Source organism: Siniperca chuatsi, linkage group LG17 (assembly GCF_020085105.1).
Source record: "Siniperca chuatsi isolate FFG_IHB_CAS linkage group LG17, ASM2008510v1, whole genome shotgun sequence".
Lineage (NCBI taxonomy): Eukaryota > Metazoa > Chordata > Actinopteri > Centrarchiformes > Sinipercidae > Siniperca > Siniperca chuatsi.
In genome coordinates this window covers 11,943,934-11,961,380 of record NC_058058.1, presented here as the reverse complement: position 1 = coordinate 11,961,380, position 17,447 = coordinate 11,943,934, and the positions used below count along the sequence as shown (strand labels likewise).

The window sequence follows — 17,447 nt, the reverse complement described above, 5'->3', positions numbered from 1 at the left end:
AGATGCTAGTATTGTTAGTTTTTGCATCGAAAGCTACACTTTTAAGGGGCCCAGAGCTTGTTTTTAATACAATACAAACAAAAATAGACGAGTCCATTCATCAAATATAAATATTCTTTATCAAACAACACAAATCATTTCAAGTGAAAGGCTATGAAAATGATTTGCATTCCCAAAACATATAATCTTTGTTTCACTTTGGATTTCTGTATACAGTATGAACAGATCAGTAATACATTCATTTTACTACAAGTTGCATCATACAATCATCCACAAACAAAATTAACTCTTAAAAGACAGTTCAACTTAAAGCTGCATCTTCAGCATTTTCAATCTATATTCCAAGAGCAGTAATAATGTGGAAACAGGAAGTTCTGGGCTTCAGGTGAGTAAAACAGAACTTAGTGATGATGGTTCTTATGTTAAACTCAGAGGTCGGCACCCTGTCAATTCATATTTTCCATTTCCAAGAAATCTCACAAAAACAAAACAAAGGCAGAATTAAAAGTAAACACCTCAATTGAGTAAATACATTTTTCACAGGAGAGTCATACAAATGAGAAAAACTATTTGTTCTGAATTTGCAGTTTGAGTTCTATTTACCATTGAATGTCGCCAACATTTTCTGACACCGACTGACTTTAGTAATTTTACTGTTTGTTTTAGTCCTTCCGCCAAACCAAAAGTTTTGTTGCTACAACTGCTACTTCAGGAATAATCCTCAGATGTTCACTCTTTAAAAAAAAAAAAAAAAAAAAAAATGGATCAAATGTCATGCACTCGCACAGCTGCTCACAGTTAACATTAACAATTAACATTTTAAACTGTCACATTTGTTAATACAAGGGGGTCACACTAATAGATATTAAAGCTGCCATTCGTGTGTTGAAATACCAATCACGTGATAAGATTTATGCATGACTCTTACATAAGGCTCTCCAAAAGAAAACAAAAGTTACTGCCTTCAAATGAACATTTGAAAAAGATGTCATACAGCTGCAGGGTTAGGTTGCATTTGGAGAATTTGAGGTAAGGGCAGGAAGTAAATATAAATATGAATACATTGTGAATCTACTGGCTACATAGAATAAGGTTTAGGAAATGTCTTTCTGTTATAAGTATTTGGCCTCTGTGTCTTTGTTGTAAAGCTATTGGTATATATTTTGAGTTTCAACATTTTTTACAGCAGGCACTTATAAATTTCAATAAGGAATGCCTACACACAGTCTTTTTGATAACCGGTGTTATGATTTAACAACTGTGTAAATAAAAAAGCTCAGATTTAAAGGTGGGGTATGTGATTCTGGAGAAATCCAATACCATGACAAATACCATGATATAGAGCAAACGACGACACAGTAAGTAATGTAACTAACATTAGCTTGGTTGTGGGTTAGCAAACTGTCCCTACAGTTGCTGCTGCGAAGCTAACAGCCAGAGAGGACGAGACGGTTTCCCAGAGCCAGCACACCAGCTCCAGACAGCGAGACTCACAACTGTCCTGCTATTATAGCAAACATAACAACAGCAAATAAATAAAGTGTCTTGGTCCCATTTACAGAGCCAGGGCTGTGTAAAACCACCAGAGTTTATTTTTTCAGCACACACACTAAACGGACTGCTAGCGGACCGTGAGGAGATATTCACTGAATTTTAAAAAAAGACGTGTATTGGATTAGAATCGCATACCCCACCTTTAACATGTCCAGTCAACTGTCACTGCAAATTTGGAAAGCAGATTAAAACATAAATATAAAGGTAAATAAAAGAACATCTTCCTATATTAACTATTATATGGCAATATCGATATTGGCAACAGTGTCAGGCTTTAATAACTTCTGAATTAGGTCAAACCAAGAAATAGACTTAAATACTGAAAAAAATGGCATGAAAAGGCTGTTTGAAACTCTTATTATCACTGCAGCTGCTGTTTTACAAACTGAAAACAACAAATGTCAACAAGCAAATTACAAAACACACAAATTATTTTAACAAAACATTTTCCTTACACGATTGATATAACTTAAAGAATACATAATACATTCATAGAAATCTATTGCTTTAGTCAATAACATGCATCTCTTTAAAGTGCAAAAAAACTTTCATTGGTTCAAATCAGTAAATCTAAATATTAAATCAACTACTGCATTAACTCATTGATTTCAAATAAAATAATAACAAATTATAATTTCAAGATGGCACAACATAACTGCAGTCATGCCAACACATAAAATTATACAAAGTAAAAAAATAAACCATCTGATAAGTCAAATGCAACACAAAAAAAGACAATAAAGCCAAGGCAAACACACCTGTAGCGTGTACTGTTACACTAAGAGCTTGCATTGATGTTGTTTGTAGCTGAGAAACAGAAGAGAGGCAGCCTGGAGGTCCACGACTGTACAAATAAGGTCACAAAGAACGTCCCTTTACCATTTCTCCTTCACTTTATAGCTTCTTCCCTCCATCTCTTTCTTCAGTTTTCTTGCCTTTGACCATTTTTGTTTAACAAATCCATTTATTATAAATTTCTGTAATACTCAACAACTGCATTGCATCAAAAAGAGAGGGATATAGGATATATATACACAGAGCACATGTAAAAAAAACTGTTACTGTGGTCGATTTGAAGATCTGGAGACACCCTAAATTGGCAATTGTAATTTTTAAGCCTAAGCTTGTAGAAACAAACTGTTTATCTGGCTTCATAATTTCTCTGTTGCCTTTGGATACAAGAAAAAAAAGTTACTTCTAATCCACAGGTATAGAAACAACATTTTCATATTGGCTCTATGGAGGCAGGATCCCGTCCTGTCCTGGCTCTTGCTTGCTCGGCAGTGGTTCACATTTGTTGCGCAGGAAGCTGTGTGCATTTTTTTCAAAACTCAAGGAGTGCTTGGTTACAAGCAGTGTTTCCACTTTTGAATGCATTGAAGTGCTTTTAAAAGTTCAAGAAATTGTTGTTGAAAGTCACAGAGAAGAAGTTCACTCTAGTGCACCTAACCTCTGAGCTCATGGATCATCAACCACTAACACTGGCCACTCTAGGAAACCTTAGCACCACACAATTACTTTTGTTTCAGCAAAATCTGCTTAAGATGAAATCATGCTTCTAACAAATCTAACAGTCAGGGATCAATTCCAATAACAGAGATCCAAGTGCTATTTCACTTTGGGTCCAGGATCATTTGTTTAAAGTTGAAACATTCCCATGCTAGATACAGATATTAAGAGCGGATGGTGACTGCTGATCCCGAGGTTTGCTGACTACAAAGGTATGTTTGTCCTACTAAAGTGGAATATCGCTTTAAACCAAGCACTTCTCATGTTGTTAGAATCATTACCTGAAATACTATGGTTCATTAATCTTTAGTGCAAAAATCAAGAAGTCAAACAATTTTCCTGCTGTTACCGCTTATAGTCCCCTTCACTTGCTCTGCATTCACTCATTGAGTTGCCCTGCAGGCTGTGTGTGTGTGTGTGTGTGTGCGTGTGCGTGTGTGTAACATGACTTGTACATGTTTATGTGTGTGACTGTGAGACAATGTGTGTTTGTCCAGTACTATGTAGTGCTCCCATAATGAATTACATAGTAGTCATGGACATACATCAACACAGCGACAGGCTGGCCAATGATGAGTGAGATCCACACAGCGGCGTTGCCATAGTTTCCATTCAGGAAACGACCCACAAACCAAGCCAGCGGAACCTGAAGAGATTAAAGTTCAGAGGTCAAAGTGTGTTTATCTACGAGGTCTGTGTATGGGAGAGAGAAAAGGAGAGAGTAGAGACAAGAAGGAGTCAGTGTGTCTTACCTGAGCCATCATTCCCATAAAAGCCCACAGTCTGAACATCTTCAAAGGAACACTCACCAGGTACTGAAGAAGAAAGACAGAGAAATACAATCAATTCAGCTTTTCCCTCCTTACACATTTTTCATAACGTGTAAGGAGGAAAAAGCTAAATACTCATATCTCAGATGCAGTCTTTTTATTTTTAGGAATCAAACTTTTGGCTCATCTTGACTTACTTAGACGTCTACCTGCAAGCCAACACCCCATAGCTCTTGATAGTGTTTCAAATAATACGTGACATTTTGAATTTGCATTGCATATGATAATGTAAAATTGTTGCTGTCATGTAAATAAAACAACAGTCCATAACAGGCCATTTCATGTACAGACATTAAGTGAAAATAAAAATTACAGCCGTTTTAAGGTTGAATTAGCAGATATGTAGACGTCAGTAGTGCTTTGTGCCACACAGGAAGGCTGAATGCTGTTGCTTACCTCGTGGAAGAAGGCAGACAGCAGGAAGACGGCAGTTTGAGCCAGAAACTTGTTGATCCCCTTCCTCAACATGGGCTTATAGAAGTGTCTGTAACACACAAAGACACACGATTAAGCACATACACAGACACTTGACAAATTACACTGATCTTTATCTCTTAAATCTGGCTGAAAATACACTGAAATAAATGGCAGTTGATACATTGATATCTGTATTATCGTACTTTGGATTTTATTCCATACAGACTACAATGATAATGTGAAGCCAAAACATCAAACAGGTCGTCGATGTCGGAAAAAAAAAAACGTATAGAAAGTTTGGTGCTCACCTCAGGCACCACTTGTGAACTGGGATATTCCAGTTGGCCCAGAAATATGTGACGGTCTCAGAGTTCCTGAAAAGAACAAAAATGGCACAGTTTGAGATAATGACTTCAAGACCACCGGGTGTTCTGAATGATGACCACATATTTGAATAAATACGCTTTTATTCCTCTGTAATGTGTAACACATGGTCTGCTTATGCACATGCACAATTGATGGTATGTGCATACTTGCATTTGGAAACACAAAGATGAAATATTGGTGTTAGTAAATTTAGGGGGATCACAGTTGAAAATATGTGGACTTAGCACACTGGAAAAATCTAGCAAATTACCCCGGAGATTAGATGGGACACACTCAACACGTGTACCAGTTACATGTGTGTTTTTATTAGTTTTGATCTAAATGTTTAGGTGTGTGTGATTGACTCACCACCAGTCTTTGTAGAACTCTCTGTCTCCAAACTGCAGCAGCTCTGCCACAAAGTTCATAGAAGAGTGGAAAAACCAATAGAAGAATATTAACCATATCAGATGGTTAGGGACCTGGGAGAGGAGAGGAGGGGAGGAGAGAGGAGGGGAGGAGAGGAGAGGAGGAGAGGAGAGGAGAGGAGAGGAGGAGTGGAGACAATGGAGGAGAGAAGAGGAAACGGGAGAGGGTGAAGGGTGAAGTTAGGAAAGGTGTCTGTGTTGGTGAGGTTACACTATGGTTGCCATGTTGTTGCTACATCTTCTCTAATACATTAAGTCCTAATACACATGTGAGATAGTTATCACAACTGGAGACAACCTCAGGGTTCAATATGCAAGATGAAGTGATAAAAGCGGTGTTTTTTTCCATTTCCTTTAATTTTTTAAAAACATAACTGTGTATCCAGTGTAACTATAGTACGTCATGATACTCACAGCTAACTTTAGGAGGCGCTCCACCATCCTAGAAAAGTCCATTTCCTGTGAGACAATGATATTTTCTCATTATCAACGTTTTGACCTTAAGACAAAACCAATTATAGTCTATGATCCCTTGCTTCTTGCTCTCATGAGAGCCATTTATGTTCATATACAGCATATATTGATACACTACTGGCTTAATATTATATTAATTTTAGAGCAGAGGTTGTTGGTAAGGCTGTGAGCAAGTAGGCACATTACATGCAAGGTAAAATAAATCAAGCTCTCCTTTGTGTATGCGTGTGTGTGTGTGTGTGTATGTATACGCACCTGGAATGGTTTCATTGAGTTCTGTATGGTGGGAACCATCCACTGGAAGACACAAATAAAAATCGCTTTAGTTTGCTTTGTTTGAGTGGTGAAAACAGATTTAAATAGGCAAATGTTTCCACGACAAATGACTTCCTATTGAGCCTTGTGTTTCAATGCGTGTGTGCAGAGTACATCCTGAATGCTTGTCTGTGTGCTTTAAGTCAAGTAAATGTTTAACATACCTGCTGTATCAGTCCCACCAACAGCTGCATGAAGAAAAGCTACAAGAAAGAGCAAGTCAAAATCAAAAAAATGTTCACATGCATGTCTGTTCCTGTTTGTAGATAATTTCCCACCATCTCAGTTTACATCATCAAGAACATAGACAACGTGTGTGTGTGTGTTCCCTCTCACCATTTCAAAAAGTCTTCTCATCAGGAACCTTTTGCGTATTCGAGGTGACCGTGGGAAGTTGAGCTGGTAGCAGAGAGTCGGGGCAAAGACAAAGTAGTACATGTCTAAAGACAAACAGAGAAAAAATATTTAAATTAATGATTATTTACCATTAAAATGTTTCATTTAAAAACTGTGCTGTTTATCTCCATGGTTACCTCTGTGGGTGAGGTTGCCTGGGTAGGAGACATGAGTATGAATTGCTGAACCATTGGACTGTGCCACAGACGGGCCTAAAAAACACACAGACACAAACACACACAAAAACAGAGATGGTAATTAGTTGGTACTTTCAGTCTCACAAGCTCATTTCATTACCCACCAAATTTCATTATAAATACTTGTCTGTTTATCTCATCTCCTACAGTGAGGAGATAAAGTCATCAAGATGCATTTATAATTAAAATAGCTTCAAAACATACCAAGTGATAGCTGTTCAAGACACATAGTTTTGATCTCTGTCTGTGTGCATGACACAGTGTTAGCCAAAAGCTTCAGTTTGTCTTGTCACCACTAGATGGTAGTAGCATCACAGTGATAAATTAAGCATGCACTGACATTTGTGAGTATGAATCCATTTTTACTTTTACTTTTTACAACCTTTACTTACCCCAAGTTAGGCTTACTGCTAGTCTGATCTGTTGGCCGCTAACAGCTCCACTGGAGAAACTCAGGGGTGAAGTGCCCTGCTCAAGAGCCCTGCTCATAGCTCTGCCCTTGTACCGTGTTCTACATGTGTTTGCCTACTCACAATCTAGATAACATTTCTTCAACAGTTTGTGTGTGTGTTGATATACTTACATGAGTATGACCGTGTTAGTCTCTTAGCTTTCGCTTGTCTGATTTCTCTACACCACCTGTTGGTGTCTTGGTAGGAGTACAGCTTGAGAAACAGCACTGTGTAGACTCCTAGGGAGAGCACACCACCCACTGACACACACACACACACACACACACACACACACACACACACACACACACACACACACACACACACACACACACACACACACACACACACACACACACTGTCTAAGAGCAATAAATGGAAGATGAAAGGAAAATATGGGGTGTGTGTACATATAGGAACTAAACTAAACAGTTTATTGGTTCAATAGTTTTTAAATGATAACTCTTGACATCAGTGTTGATTTTAATGTCATTTCTGATGCCGCAGACACATTTGTGTGCTGGCATCAAAATACACACATGCATTAATTCTTATTCAAAATTCTTTATTTTTGTCTCATAAATATAGTATGTAAACATGTATATATTTGTGTATTATGTACCTGGGGTCATGGAGGTCACAGTGAGTACAGTGGCTGAAGGAAAGATCAACATGGATGTCAGGTTAAAAATGTGAAGAATCAGTCCTGTCTTTTCGGAAATGGTACCCTAGGAATGATGAAAGAAAAACAGAGAAGAGTCTTGTCACTGTAAACCATTTGAGCTGTGCTTTCATTATTTGTTCTTTTAACCAGAGAAACACTTTTCGCTGTGCAACACTAGATCTACTGTGCTTTTTACAAATAATTTACATTTAATTACATTTGTCAGAAGTGTTTTAGATTATACGTAATCTAATCTGAACCAGGGGTGGTGTTCAGAGTTAAGAGCAGGTAAAAAGACTGTATAGACTCCAGGATGTGTAAAGCACCTGTTTCAGGCAAACATTCTTGATGGGAGATCCCTGAAAGATAAATTAAACACAAACCTACACTCTCTTTACAGCTTATCTATCCATGCAGCAACATTTCTGACAGAAATCCCTAAACTAAAAAGTTACAATGTCAACCTTAGGTCTTTTGGGATCCAAACAATAGTGGAGTCAAATGATTCAACAAAGCAAAGTACAAAAGCAAACTGAATTGAAAAATTAGGTAAAATTTGCAGTATCCACAATAGTTGAAATTTGGGTCACAATATGTAAAAGAACATTTGTTGCAACTAGGAAAATGCAAATCATTGTAAGTACTCACCACAGCCAGACGCCTCTCTGTGTACAAGGCTGCTAAGATGAACACATTAGACGCTGAAACACACAACAAACAAACAACAGATTCATCAGCTACAGCGACACACAGATGTGAACCATGGTGGGTTGACTTTATTTTATAACTCCGTTTAACACCATTTAACACAGACAGAGAGATGGAGAAACTGGCAAGTGGTGATGAATACTGATTTTGTTGAGCATGGTGGCCTGCAGGCATGTTTCATGTACTATAATATTTCATTTTCTCTAAAAAGTAGGATTTTATTCAGATTGATTGATCTAATGTTATCCTGTAGGTCAGAGTCTATCCCTGCTGAGGACAGCTGTGTTCATTCACCTTAGTATTGACTTGTTTTACTGCATTGATAATGCCGGTTGTTGCCGGAAAAGAGACAATGTCAGGAGTCAACCTTCTCTGGGTAAATAAAGGGTGAATATTCAACACAACAGCTGTGCTCGAGTATCCAACACAGGAAGTCATGCTAACAATGCTTCTACAGTATATGCTATCTTTGAGCATCTGGCTCATTAAATCTGTATAATGCTGTATCAGATCAGCCTTTTGGAACATGGAGAGGATGTAAAACACATGTTTTATTACGATCAACAATAACACTTTGCGTTACCGTTACTGAAAGGAATGTTTCCTGATTTAAGTACAGAAATTAAAAAAAAAAAAAAAGGTACACTTGTTTGCTAAGTTCAACATGAATATCAATCATAAGGTCACAGAACGACAAATGGCTGTAAGTCATTCACCATCTGTTTGGACAACATTGACACAGTAAAATAAATGCTCCATACCAATGATGAGGCAAGCTGCTGGCCAGCTATAGGGGTCCTTCAAGAAGAGAGACACTACTTGGATAGGGTCCACCAAGATACCATACCTAGATGAGAGAAGAGATGAGAAGTACAATTATTGATCCCACCAGACATAATTTAAAAAAGGTTATTGTTTAATGTTTAGTTTAAGGTTTAAGATTTGAGCAGTCAGGTAATGGTTTTGTGTGGTTGGCAGGACTTCACTCTGCCCATAGCTACAGTGTGATCTATAGAAATGCATTTAAATTAAAAAAAAAAGGGAAAGAAAAGGAGTACCACAGTCGGGTGAAACCCCTAGAATTGTCAGCTAACAAAGAAACTGTATGCGTACTGTTTTCTATCTGATTTAATATGAATGTTTAATTTTTTAGACTAAACCTGGACACATCATGCTGACACTTACTTATGTCTCAATTCTTTAGAAACAAACAAACAAACAAAGTACTTGTACTGAAGCACTGAACATGCTTGTAGTTGTTTGTTTAGAGGGATGCACTTTACATTTTTGATGACATTGAGTAATGTAATGTAATAAAATAAGGAGTGATGGTGAAGTGGAAGATCAGAGGTGATGGCCAGTTGCATAACCAAATGGGAGTGAGTTGTAACAGCGCCTGTGTATATACATTACATAAGTGTACGTTTGTGTGTGTAGGTGCACACTCACTTTATAATGTTCTCCAAGAAGAGGCGTGCATTACTCAGCACCTGAAAGAGGACAAAACAGCCAACAGGAGATAATGAGCATAGTATCACAGTATCAACAAGAGTCATACAAAAAAATATTTTAAAAATGTATCTGGCCATTCATTAAATCTGGGCCTTTTTACCAGCCAAACGTATTTTTAGCCCTCTGCTATAAATCTGGCTTATCATTTATCTTTGCCCACAGCTCTGCTCATGATTAGTCTGCAGATGTGTTTGTTTGTACGTGTTGAGTGAGTTATTATTCAAAACAAGTACAGGAACAGACTGTTTCCTTTTAATGACAGCTTTGACTTCAGATGGTTAAACAGTGACTGCCCACAAAACACACAGGCGCACACACCTTACCTGTGTGAAAACTGTTCTTAAGCAGAGCAACTTACAGAAAGAGCAACGCGAGCAATATAAAGTTACATGATGTGTTTAAACGACTGCATAGATCAGATCTGTTTCATACCTCCGTTTTAACAACATGTTACTGTCACACTCTTAAAAAGTAAAATGAGTTTATTATTATATTATGTACTAAAGGTCAAGGTCCGAGTCCAGCTTTATCTCAGTCATCAGCTAGCTGAGCTTTTCTGAGATAAAGCTAACCATCCACTCACCACAGAGAGCCAACACTGCATATGTATAGCATGTATACATTTTTTTTAATCATTTTTATGGCGTATTCAGTACATGATTTACAAAAACAGTTAAGATAATGAGGACAGAGAGGGTATGACACATGATAAGGTCGTGCTGTAGTGACTATGTGGCATGTTGCACCTCAGCCCACTGGCCTGCCAAGACCCTGCAGCAATGTGGTTTTGATTCAACTATGTCTTTTGTCCAAACCAGTAACCTTTGCTTTAGTAACCTTTAGAGGACCATCACATAGGACAGGATTATTGGGACAGTGGCGTGTCTAGAGCATTTATAGAGAACATTGCAAAATCTATAATTGCAAAACTTCAACTGTACAAATGTGTCTTCTCTCTTGCCAGATACAGAGCAACACCCTGGGAGTTGGCAGAAATTCAGTGTCTTGCTCAAAGACACTTCAGCAGGGGGTATATTAAGTGAACCCAGGCTGCCATTACTGTCCAGCAGTAAACTATTAATTGCAGTTAGTATGCTTTTCTACAATCAGTTATCTGTCTTATAGTCAGTAAACTCTAAATGTTATCTTGTTACTGTCATTTACATACTTTCACAGATTTATTATTTCAGTTTACAGTTGGCCATTTATTGCCATTTTTCATATTTGTTGTATAAATAATTCCCTCAGTAATAAAACACTAAACGATAAGACGTTAAAATTGATTTCCCCCCCATTTTGAACAACAAATGTCTCTATTAAATCAAATAATATCTAAGTAATACAATATTCACAATCTATACACACCATTTATATTACCTTTGAATAATATGTAATATGTGTCTAAACAACAATTATGATGAACCAAAATGTTACCAACTATTTGTTGATAATATCTGCTTTTTATTTTGTCTGGGATTAGTTTTAATAAAGTTTTAGTAATGAACTTAATTAAACTGCATCTCCGTGTCCTTAGCTGTGGATAGGAGAGACGTATCAGATTTGGTGGATGGCAAGTTTAAAAATAGAAAGAGCTACTGGGGTTGGCTGAACATTAGGATCCTGACATACAAAGCTGACCTGAGAAAACTGGTACCAGCAAAGATTGAATGATTAAACATTTTGCATTGTCTTCTGTTAAAAGGTTTTTCTTTCAACACACAGCAAAGACTACAGCAGATGGCCAGCTGAACACTGACATGCACGTATGTTCTGTATCTACATAACCAGTCAGCAGTTTGTATTCATAATCCAAAAAACATGTGGAATGATCAGCAAAACAAACTAGCCACTACTTTTCTGACGCTTGTTCTAACGGTCTTGGTATACGCTCGGTAACTAATTGAGTGAGATAACAAATTTGCAGCTGGCACTGTAAAGTTTTGCTTTGCTATGCACTGTCCTTGTGGTCATTTAAGCTATTCACATTGTCTGTTTGGCTGCACATCAGAGGGAACAATGATATGAACCAGCTGAAGCATCAATTGTTTGTACCACATTCTGGGATGATTTTTGCTTGAAAGTCTTGTTCAACAAGAACAGTCACAAGCATGTACATCTACTTTACAAACTCTTTAAGAGAATTAAAAGAAGAAGCGTAGCTGTTCTGAAAGCAAGTAGTCGATTTTTTTTGTAGTTTTCCAGCCACCTATATTTCAAGGTTGTGCATGAATTGAATTAGTAATATTTGTAGACACTTGGCCTCAACATTCAGAGTGTAAAAATGAAGGTAACAACACATCTAAGCTCTCATCTCTAGAAACATGTGCTCCTGCAGCTGACATTATAGGAATTTAGCCGACGGTCCTGGTTATTGAGGACAAATTATACAACTAAGCTTCTAAATGCGCACACACACACACACACACACACACACACACACACACAGCAGACTCTGTGGTTCCACTTCACACTCTTACGGCCTAATCCTGAAGGCTTCCTAAAAACGGTCTGAACCGAGAAGTGTCAACTGTCCCTGGTGACCACAAAGTAGAGGACGTGATCGTCATGGCAATATAAACTTTCAAAGATGGGATTAATCCCGTCACAGAACTGCAAAATTAGGCTTGATTTGGAAAAACCTACAAAAATACACACACAATAACACATATACACAAACACTCACATATAATGTACACAAACACGGAGACAAGTAATCCTTGTGCATGCACATAGACAGAAACAAGCACTAACACACATGTATAGCGCTCTATTTATAGTCTGTGTCCATTTCAATTTTATTAGGATTATGGCCAAGTGGATATTTGTATCCTCCACGCCTATGAAAATACTAACAGTGACTGGATGTTCATAGGCACTGCAGGGTGCCTACACACACACACACACACACACACACACACTCAGCCATTAGAACAAGGTGGAGAGTTCACTTGTCCCGAAGTGACTTCAGCCCATGGGGACATATTTAACTGTGACACGTTTCAACAGAGACTGTGAGATTCTGCATTGAACACAACTGATAAATTACTTATTATTTTAAAATATGTACCCTATATTTAACCCTAACGTCGGTATTTGGCTACGTTACAAGAGTTTGAAAAGCCACAGCCAAAACCAGAGTCTCTTGACATAAATGCCACAGACATCCACTGGCCTATTTTGCATTGCATCTTAAACACGGTCTAGAATCAGATTCAGAGATACTTTATTGATCCCTGAGGGGAAACTCTTTTGTTACAGCTGCTCACTATCACGTCAATGCACACAGGAGGAGAAGTACTAATAGAATAGAAATAATAATAAATAAGTCCGCAATAGAGATAGAAATAATAATAAATAAGTCTGCAACAGAACAGTAGCTGCACATGTGTACAGTATGTGCATACACTGTAGCATAGCCCGTTTTAACAGGAGCTCCTGCTAGTTTATTTTCTTGTCATATGGAGTGCTTCTCTCACATGTTTTTGCAAGCAGCTTCTGATGCTGCTTTCAAGTGAACCTTCTTAGATCGTACTAACAAGCTTAAGATTTGCAAGCATAAACTGCCATGCATACATAGGCTAAAATTATAATGTCCCTGCTAGAAGATTAATCTTTTAGTCTCATGTTTTATTTTAGAATTTCAGAATGAGAAACAACTTCACTGTCCGAGCATGCTGACTCCGCTTTGAGCAGAAGATACTGTAAGAAAAACATGCCCATCAGGCATGTGTGTGATGCTATAATTTATAAAAACGTGTGACTATTAAAAGCAAGGATTTAAAATAAAACGATTTAATACTTATGGATGTGGGTCAAATCATAAAAGACACTAAAAATGAAACACTTTCTATATTTCACAGATACTTCAATGCGTCATGCACCCTACAATCATCTCACTCCTGTAACACAGGGATGATAGAAAATTCATATTGTGCTCAACATATGATCATTGTCTGTCACTTCAATCCTTAGGATATTCACTGCATACTATACCACTATACCAGAACACCCTGACTACAAGTGCAGCTGACAGAAAGTCCCCTTTTGATGAGAGTCAACTTAAAAAGCAAACTCACTGAGATGAAACTGTAGCTAATCAACCCCCCTTAATCAAAGCTGTAGAAATGAGAAAGTACAGGAAATGGCAAACCTAGCCATGAGGGAGCAACTGTGCATGCATATGTGGTGTACCTACTTATGTGAAGAGAGAGAACATAAAAAGCAACTTATCAGACTTCTCACAGACAATTCAAACAGACATCTTTTATGTGTCGCTGTGCAAGTGTGGACTGCCACTTCTGCTTTTGTTGTTAAAGCAACACTGCTGTGGTAGTTTTATATACTCTATGATCGTTTGTGTGTGTGTGTGTGTGAGAGTGAGAGACAGAAAGAGAAAGGAATATACAACACAGGTTAAGAATAATGACAACAGATGTGACAACGTACAATAAGGCCCCAGACAGTAATTTCAGGCAATGTCATGAGATGAAAGAGAAAATTATAAATTGCATGATTTCCTGTTATGTTTTCATCCAGTATTTATGAGTCATTTTTCTGTTCCACAAACATTCAAATGCCAAGAGGAGTAATAATTAGCTATGTCAGGGTCTACATTGCAAGTTTTGGAAGTCACAGTGCAGTACATTTTTAGCTCTGAATAGACACATTAGTCTTACTTACCAGCATGACAACACACCAGTTGAGGATTCCTCTGTAGTTGCTGTAGCCGCTGGCCGAGCTCAAGAGAGACTCCTGGAGGACGTGACAGCTGCAGGGAAACACACAGTCAACACTTTTACTGATGATTTTTAGGGTATATCAAGCTCTTCACATTCCTTCGTGCCCATTTATTTCCACAAACTCAGGGATTAAATCACTGGGTACATCCCTCTAGTCACTCTCAAATCTCTGTTAAGGAAACATTCAACTGAATCTTGAAGTTAAACATGACTAGAAGTGTTGTTATGAAGAGACCAAGAAGACTGATTTTGCATTTTGATGACGGTATGTTTGTATTTGGTTTGAAGGAGGCTGCATGATTCAAACTGACAACTCATAGTGATGCATGGTTAGAGTGATTTAGAGTGGGGGTGTACTGAGCACCAAGGTAAAAAATAAGTTCCACATTTTACTAATTTAACATGACAATGTTGAGGACCCACTGTGCAGCACACATTCAAATTTTTGTGAAATATTTAAGTTTTTGTATTTATTAACGGTAGGTTAAGGCATTTACTTTCCTAGACTTGCTAGGTGTAAAAGCACTTAACAGTAGTTAAGAAACCCCAAGTTGAGATATAAAATAATTTTCTTGTCCTACTGGCTTTTAAATGAATTAATCACATCCAGTGGTCTAATGTTTGTTCCTACAACTGCACCAGGCAATGAAAGACTTGTGAGAATGTAGGTTAAAAGGTATTGACCCCACTGTCCAAAGAGCACTGTGAAAACTGAGGCTATTTATCAGGCAAGAATTTCTACACAACCATACGTGACCGAGACAACAGAGAGATGAAAGACAAGGGAGAGGAGAACAAGGAGCAAGAAGGAAAGAACATATAGCAAGGAGGAGGAGAATTTGAAGAGGAGAAACAGGATAGAAAAATAAAGTGGGGGTTAATGCCGTGTTAAAGAGTGAAAGGTGGACAAGAAGACAGGTAAAATGAGGTGAAGAGACAGGGGTGGCTTAGCTGAAGTAAGGAAGGGAAGGAGCATTTAAAGAGAGGAAAGAGTGTAGGGGTTCCTCAATGAGTGCCAGGATACACGCATGGCAAGACCAGCCCAGCAGAAGAACGTGCAGACAGACAGGTTGTCAGCAAGCACAGTATTGCAAAATCACAGGCCATTGTTGTTTCACAGTTCCTGTAATACAGGAAAGTGACACTTCACACATGCACCTCATCTAGTTGGCAAGACGAAAGCTGAAATAAAGTATCTACAATCACTTTATTTCAGCATTCTGGTGTTGCAGTGTCACATGACTTTAGGATACCAATCTTTAAGTCCAAAAGATGCGTAAAACCTCAGCCAGCTTACAACAATAAGTAGAGGCGGCTTCACCCCTGTAGAAATGCATGTTTTCAAAGGCGAAGACATATCTGGAGAGGTGGGCGTGTTACCATAAATTGAATGGTTATGTTTAGGGTAAGGCTCAGGCTGTTGTGTCTTCTCTCATAATGGCTGCTCTCACTCTTACCCATTACCTATTCTGTTGGCATGCCCTGTTTCCAAACGTACAGCTCTCTCTTTCATAAAGAGAAAGCGGCTGCTGAAATGATACCTTCCTTTCCGTGTAAAAAATGCACATGCTATTTAAATGCTTGATTTAATTTATGATCATAGCATTTTTTTTTTATTAAAAAAAAAAATACTTCTACTTTTTCCTTATTGTTTCCAAGTGTAGCGTTGGCATGTCTATGCAAAGCAGGTTGTACACCATCAAGGGACATTAACATGATTTCTAAATGGGCTTGCTACTCTAACAAAATTGCAATTCTTACTCAGAGCCTCAAATTCATAACAATAAACAGTTTGTTCTGTGCTTGGACCAAATAAATCAAAGCAACATACCACTAACATGTAGGAAGGGACGTTTTCTTTTATTCAAAGGAAGGTGTTGGACATGGAAACCTTCCATGTCACCTTCAGACTTGAGAAGGTTTTATACAAATGACTAACCTCCACCTAAATACTATGCTATAAATGAAGACAGTAGAAAATCTGTAATGTTAATATGAAATGAAGCTTGTTCGTGACATTTTAGTTACCGTTAGTTAACATACGTAACGTGATGTTGGAACGTAGCATTTAACGTCTTTTTAAAATATATATATATCAACGGTTAAGTTACCTGAGTTTCTCGGTGATGTCTTCCACTGCACTCCTGTGTTTCCTCGGACTGTTTGGGAGCTGCTGCTTCCCTGACACCCCCATCTGTCTGTCCACCTTCCCGTTGTTACTTGCGTGCCTGGACACCTCGTCTGCGGCTTTAGCCGGATACAGTGGGGGTTTCTCCCCGGCATCGTGCCACTTGCTCCCGTTGGCTTGTTTGACGCTGACCGCTCCGTTGCCACCTCCGGAGATGGTCGTCCTCCTCCGGCGGGTTACGGGCCCTCTCATCTCGGCTCTATCGCTCATTTCAGCGGCTTCAATCACGCAGTTTTTTACCTGCATGACATTGCTGGTTGAACTGCTGTCACCCGCTTCTCTCTGTTTCCATCCGTAGCTTTACATCAAGAACTGAATGAAGACTTTCAGGCTGCTCTTGTCTCAAGTCGCGTCAGTCGTGGTAATGATAATATAATGTTAAGGCGTTTCATCATCACTACTACAGTTTAAGGAGGTGCAATTGTCAGTAGGGTTGCCAGGTCTGTGTTTTCAACTGACATCCCCCTATCAAGCCGACGTCCCAATCCACTTCCGGATTAGCTGGGGTGTCTTGTCCATTTCTTAGCTAAATGGGTTGATATCATTGTAAAATCTGAACCCTTCGATATAAAAAAAGATATATACATTATTGTATTAACTTTAATGAACTATGAATTAAACAATCCTTTGACAGGCTAAAATCGGGAAAATATACCTGAGCTATTTTATGTGTATGTACCAATAGTTTATTTATGTAT

At 38.3% G+C, this 17,447-nt stretch overlaps 1 protein-coding gene across 1 annotated transcript; it reads right to left on the bottom strand.

Moving 5' to 3' along the window:
* Positions 1-100: 100 nt before the first annotated feature.
* Positions 101-17,197, bottom strand: dgat1a (diacylglycerol O-acyltransferase 1a). The gene is made up of 17 exons (XM_044172735.1): positions 16,673-17,197; positions 14,503-14,590; positions 9,760-9,800; positions 9,072-9,157; positions 8,251-8,303; positions 7,561-7,666; positions 7,070-7,198; positions 6,427-6,501; positions 6,230-6,333; positions 6,058-6,096; positions 5,834-5,875; positions 5,519-5,563; positions 5,046-5,158; positions 4,619-4,684; positions 4,290-4,377; positions 3,816-3,878; positions 101-3,709 (listed from the first exon to the last, which is right to left on the bottom strand). The coding sequence occupies exons 1-17, from the start codon at positions 16,993-16,995 to the stop codon at positions 3,563-3,565; spliced, it is 1,608 nt and encodes a 535-aa protein (XP_044028670.1). The 5' UTR covers positions 16,996-17,197; the 3' UTR covers positions 101-3,562.
* Positions 17,198-17,447: the final 250 nt, after the last annotated feature.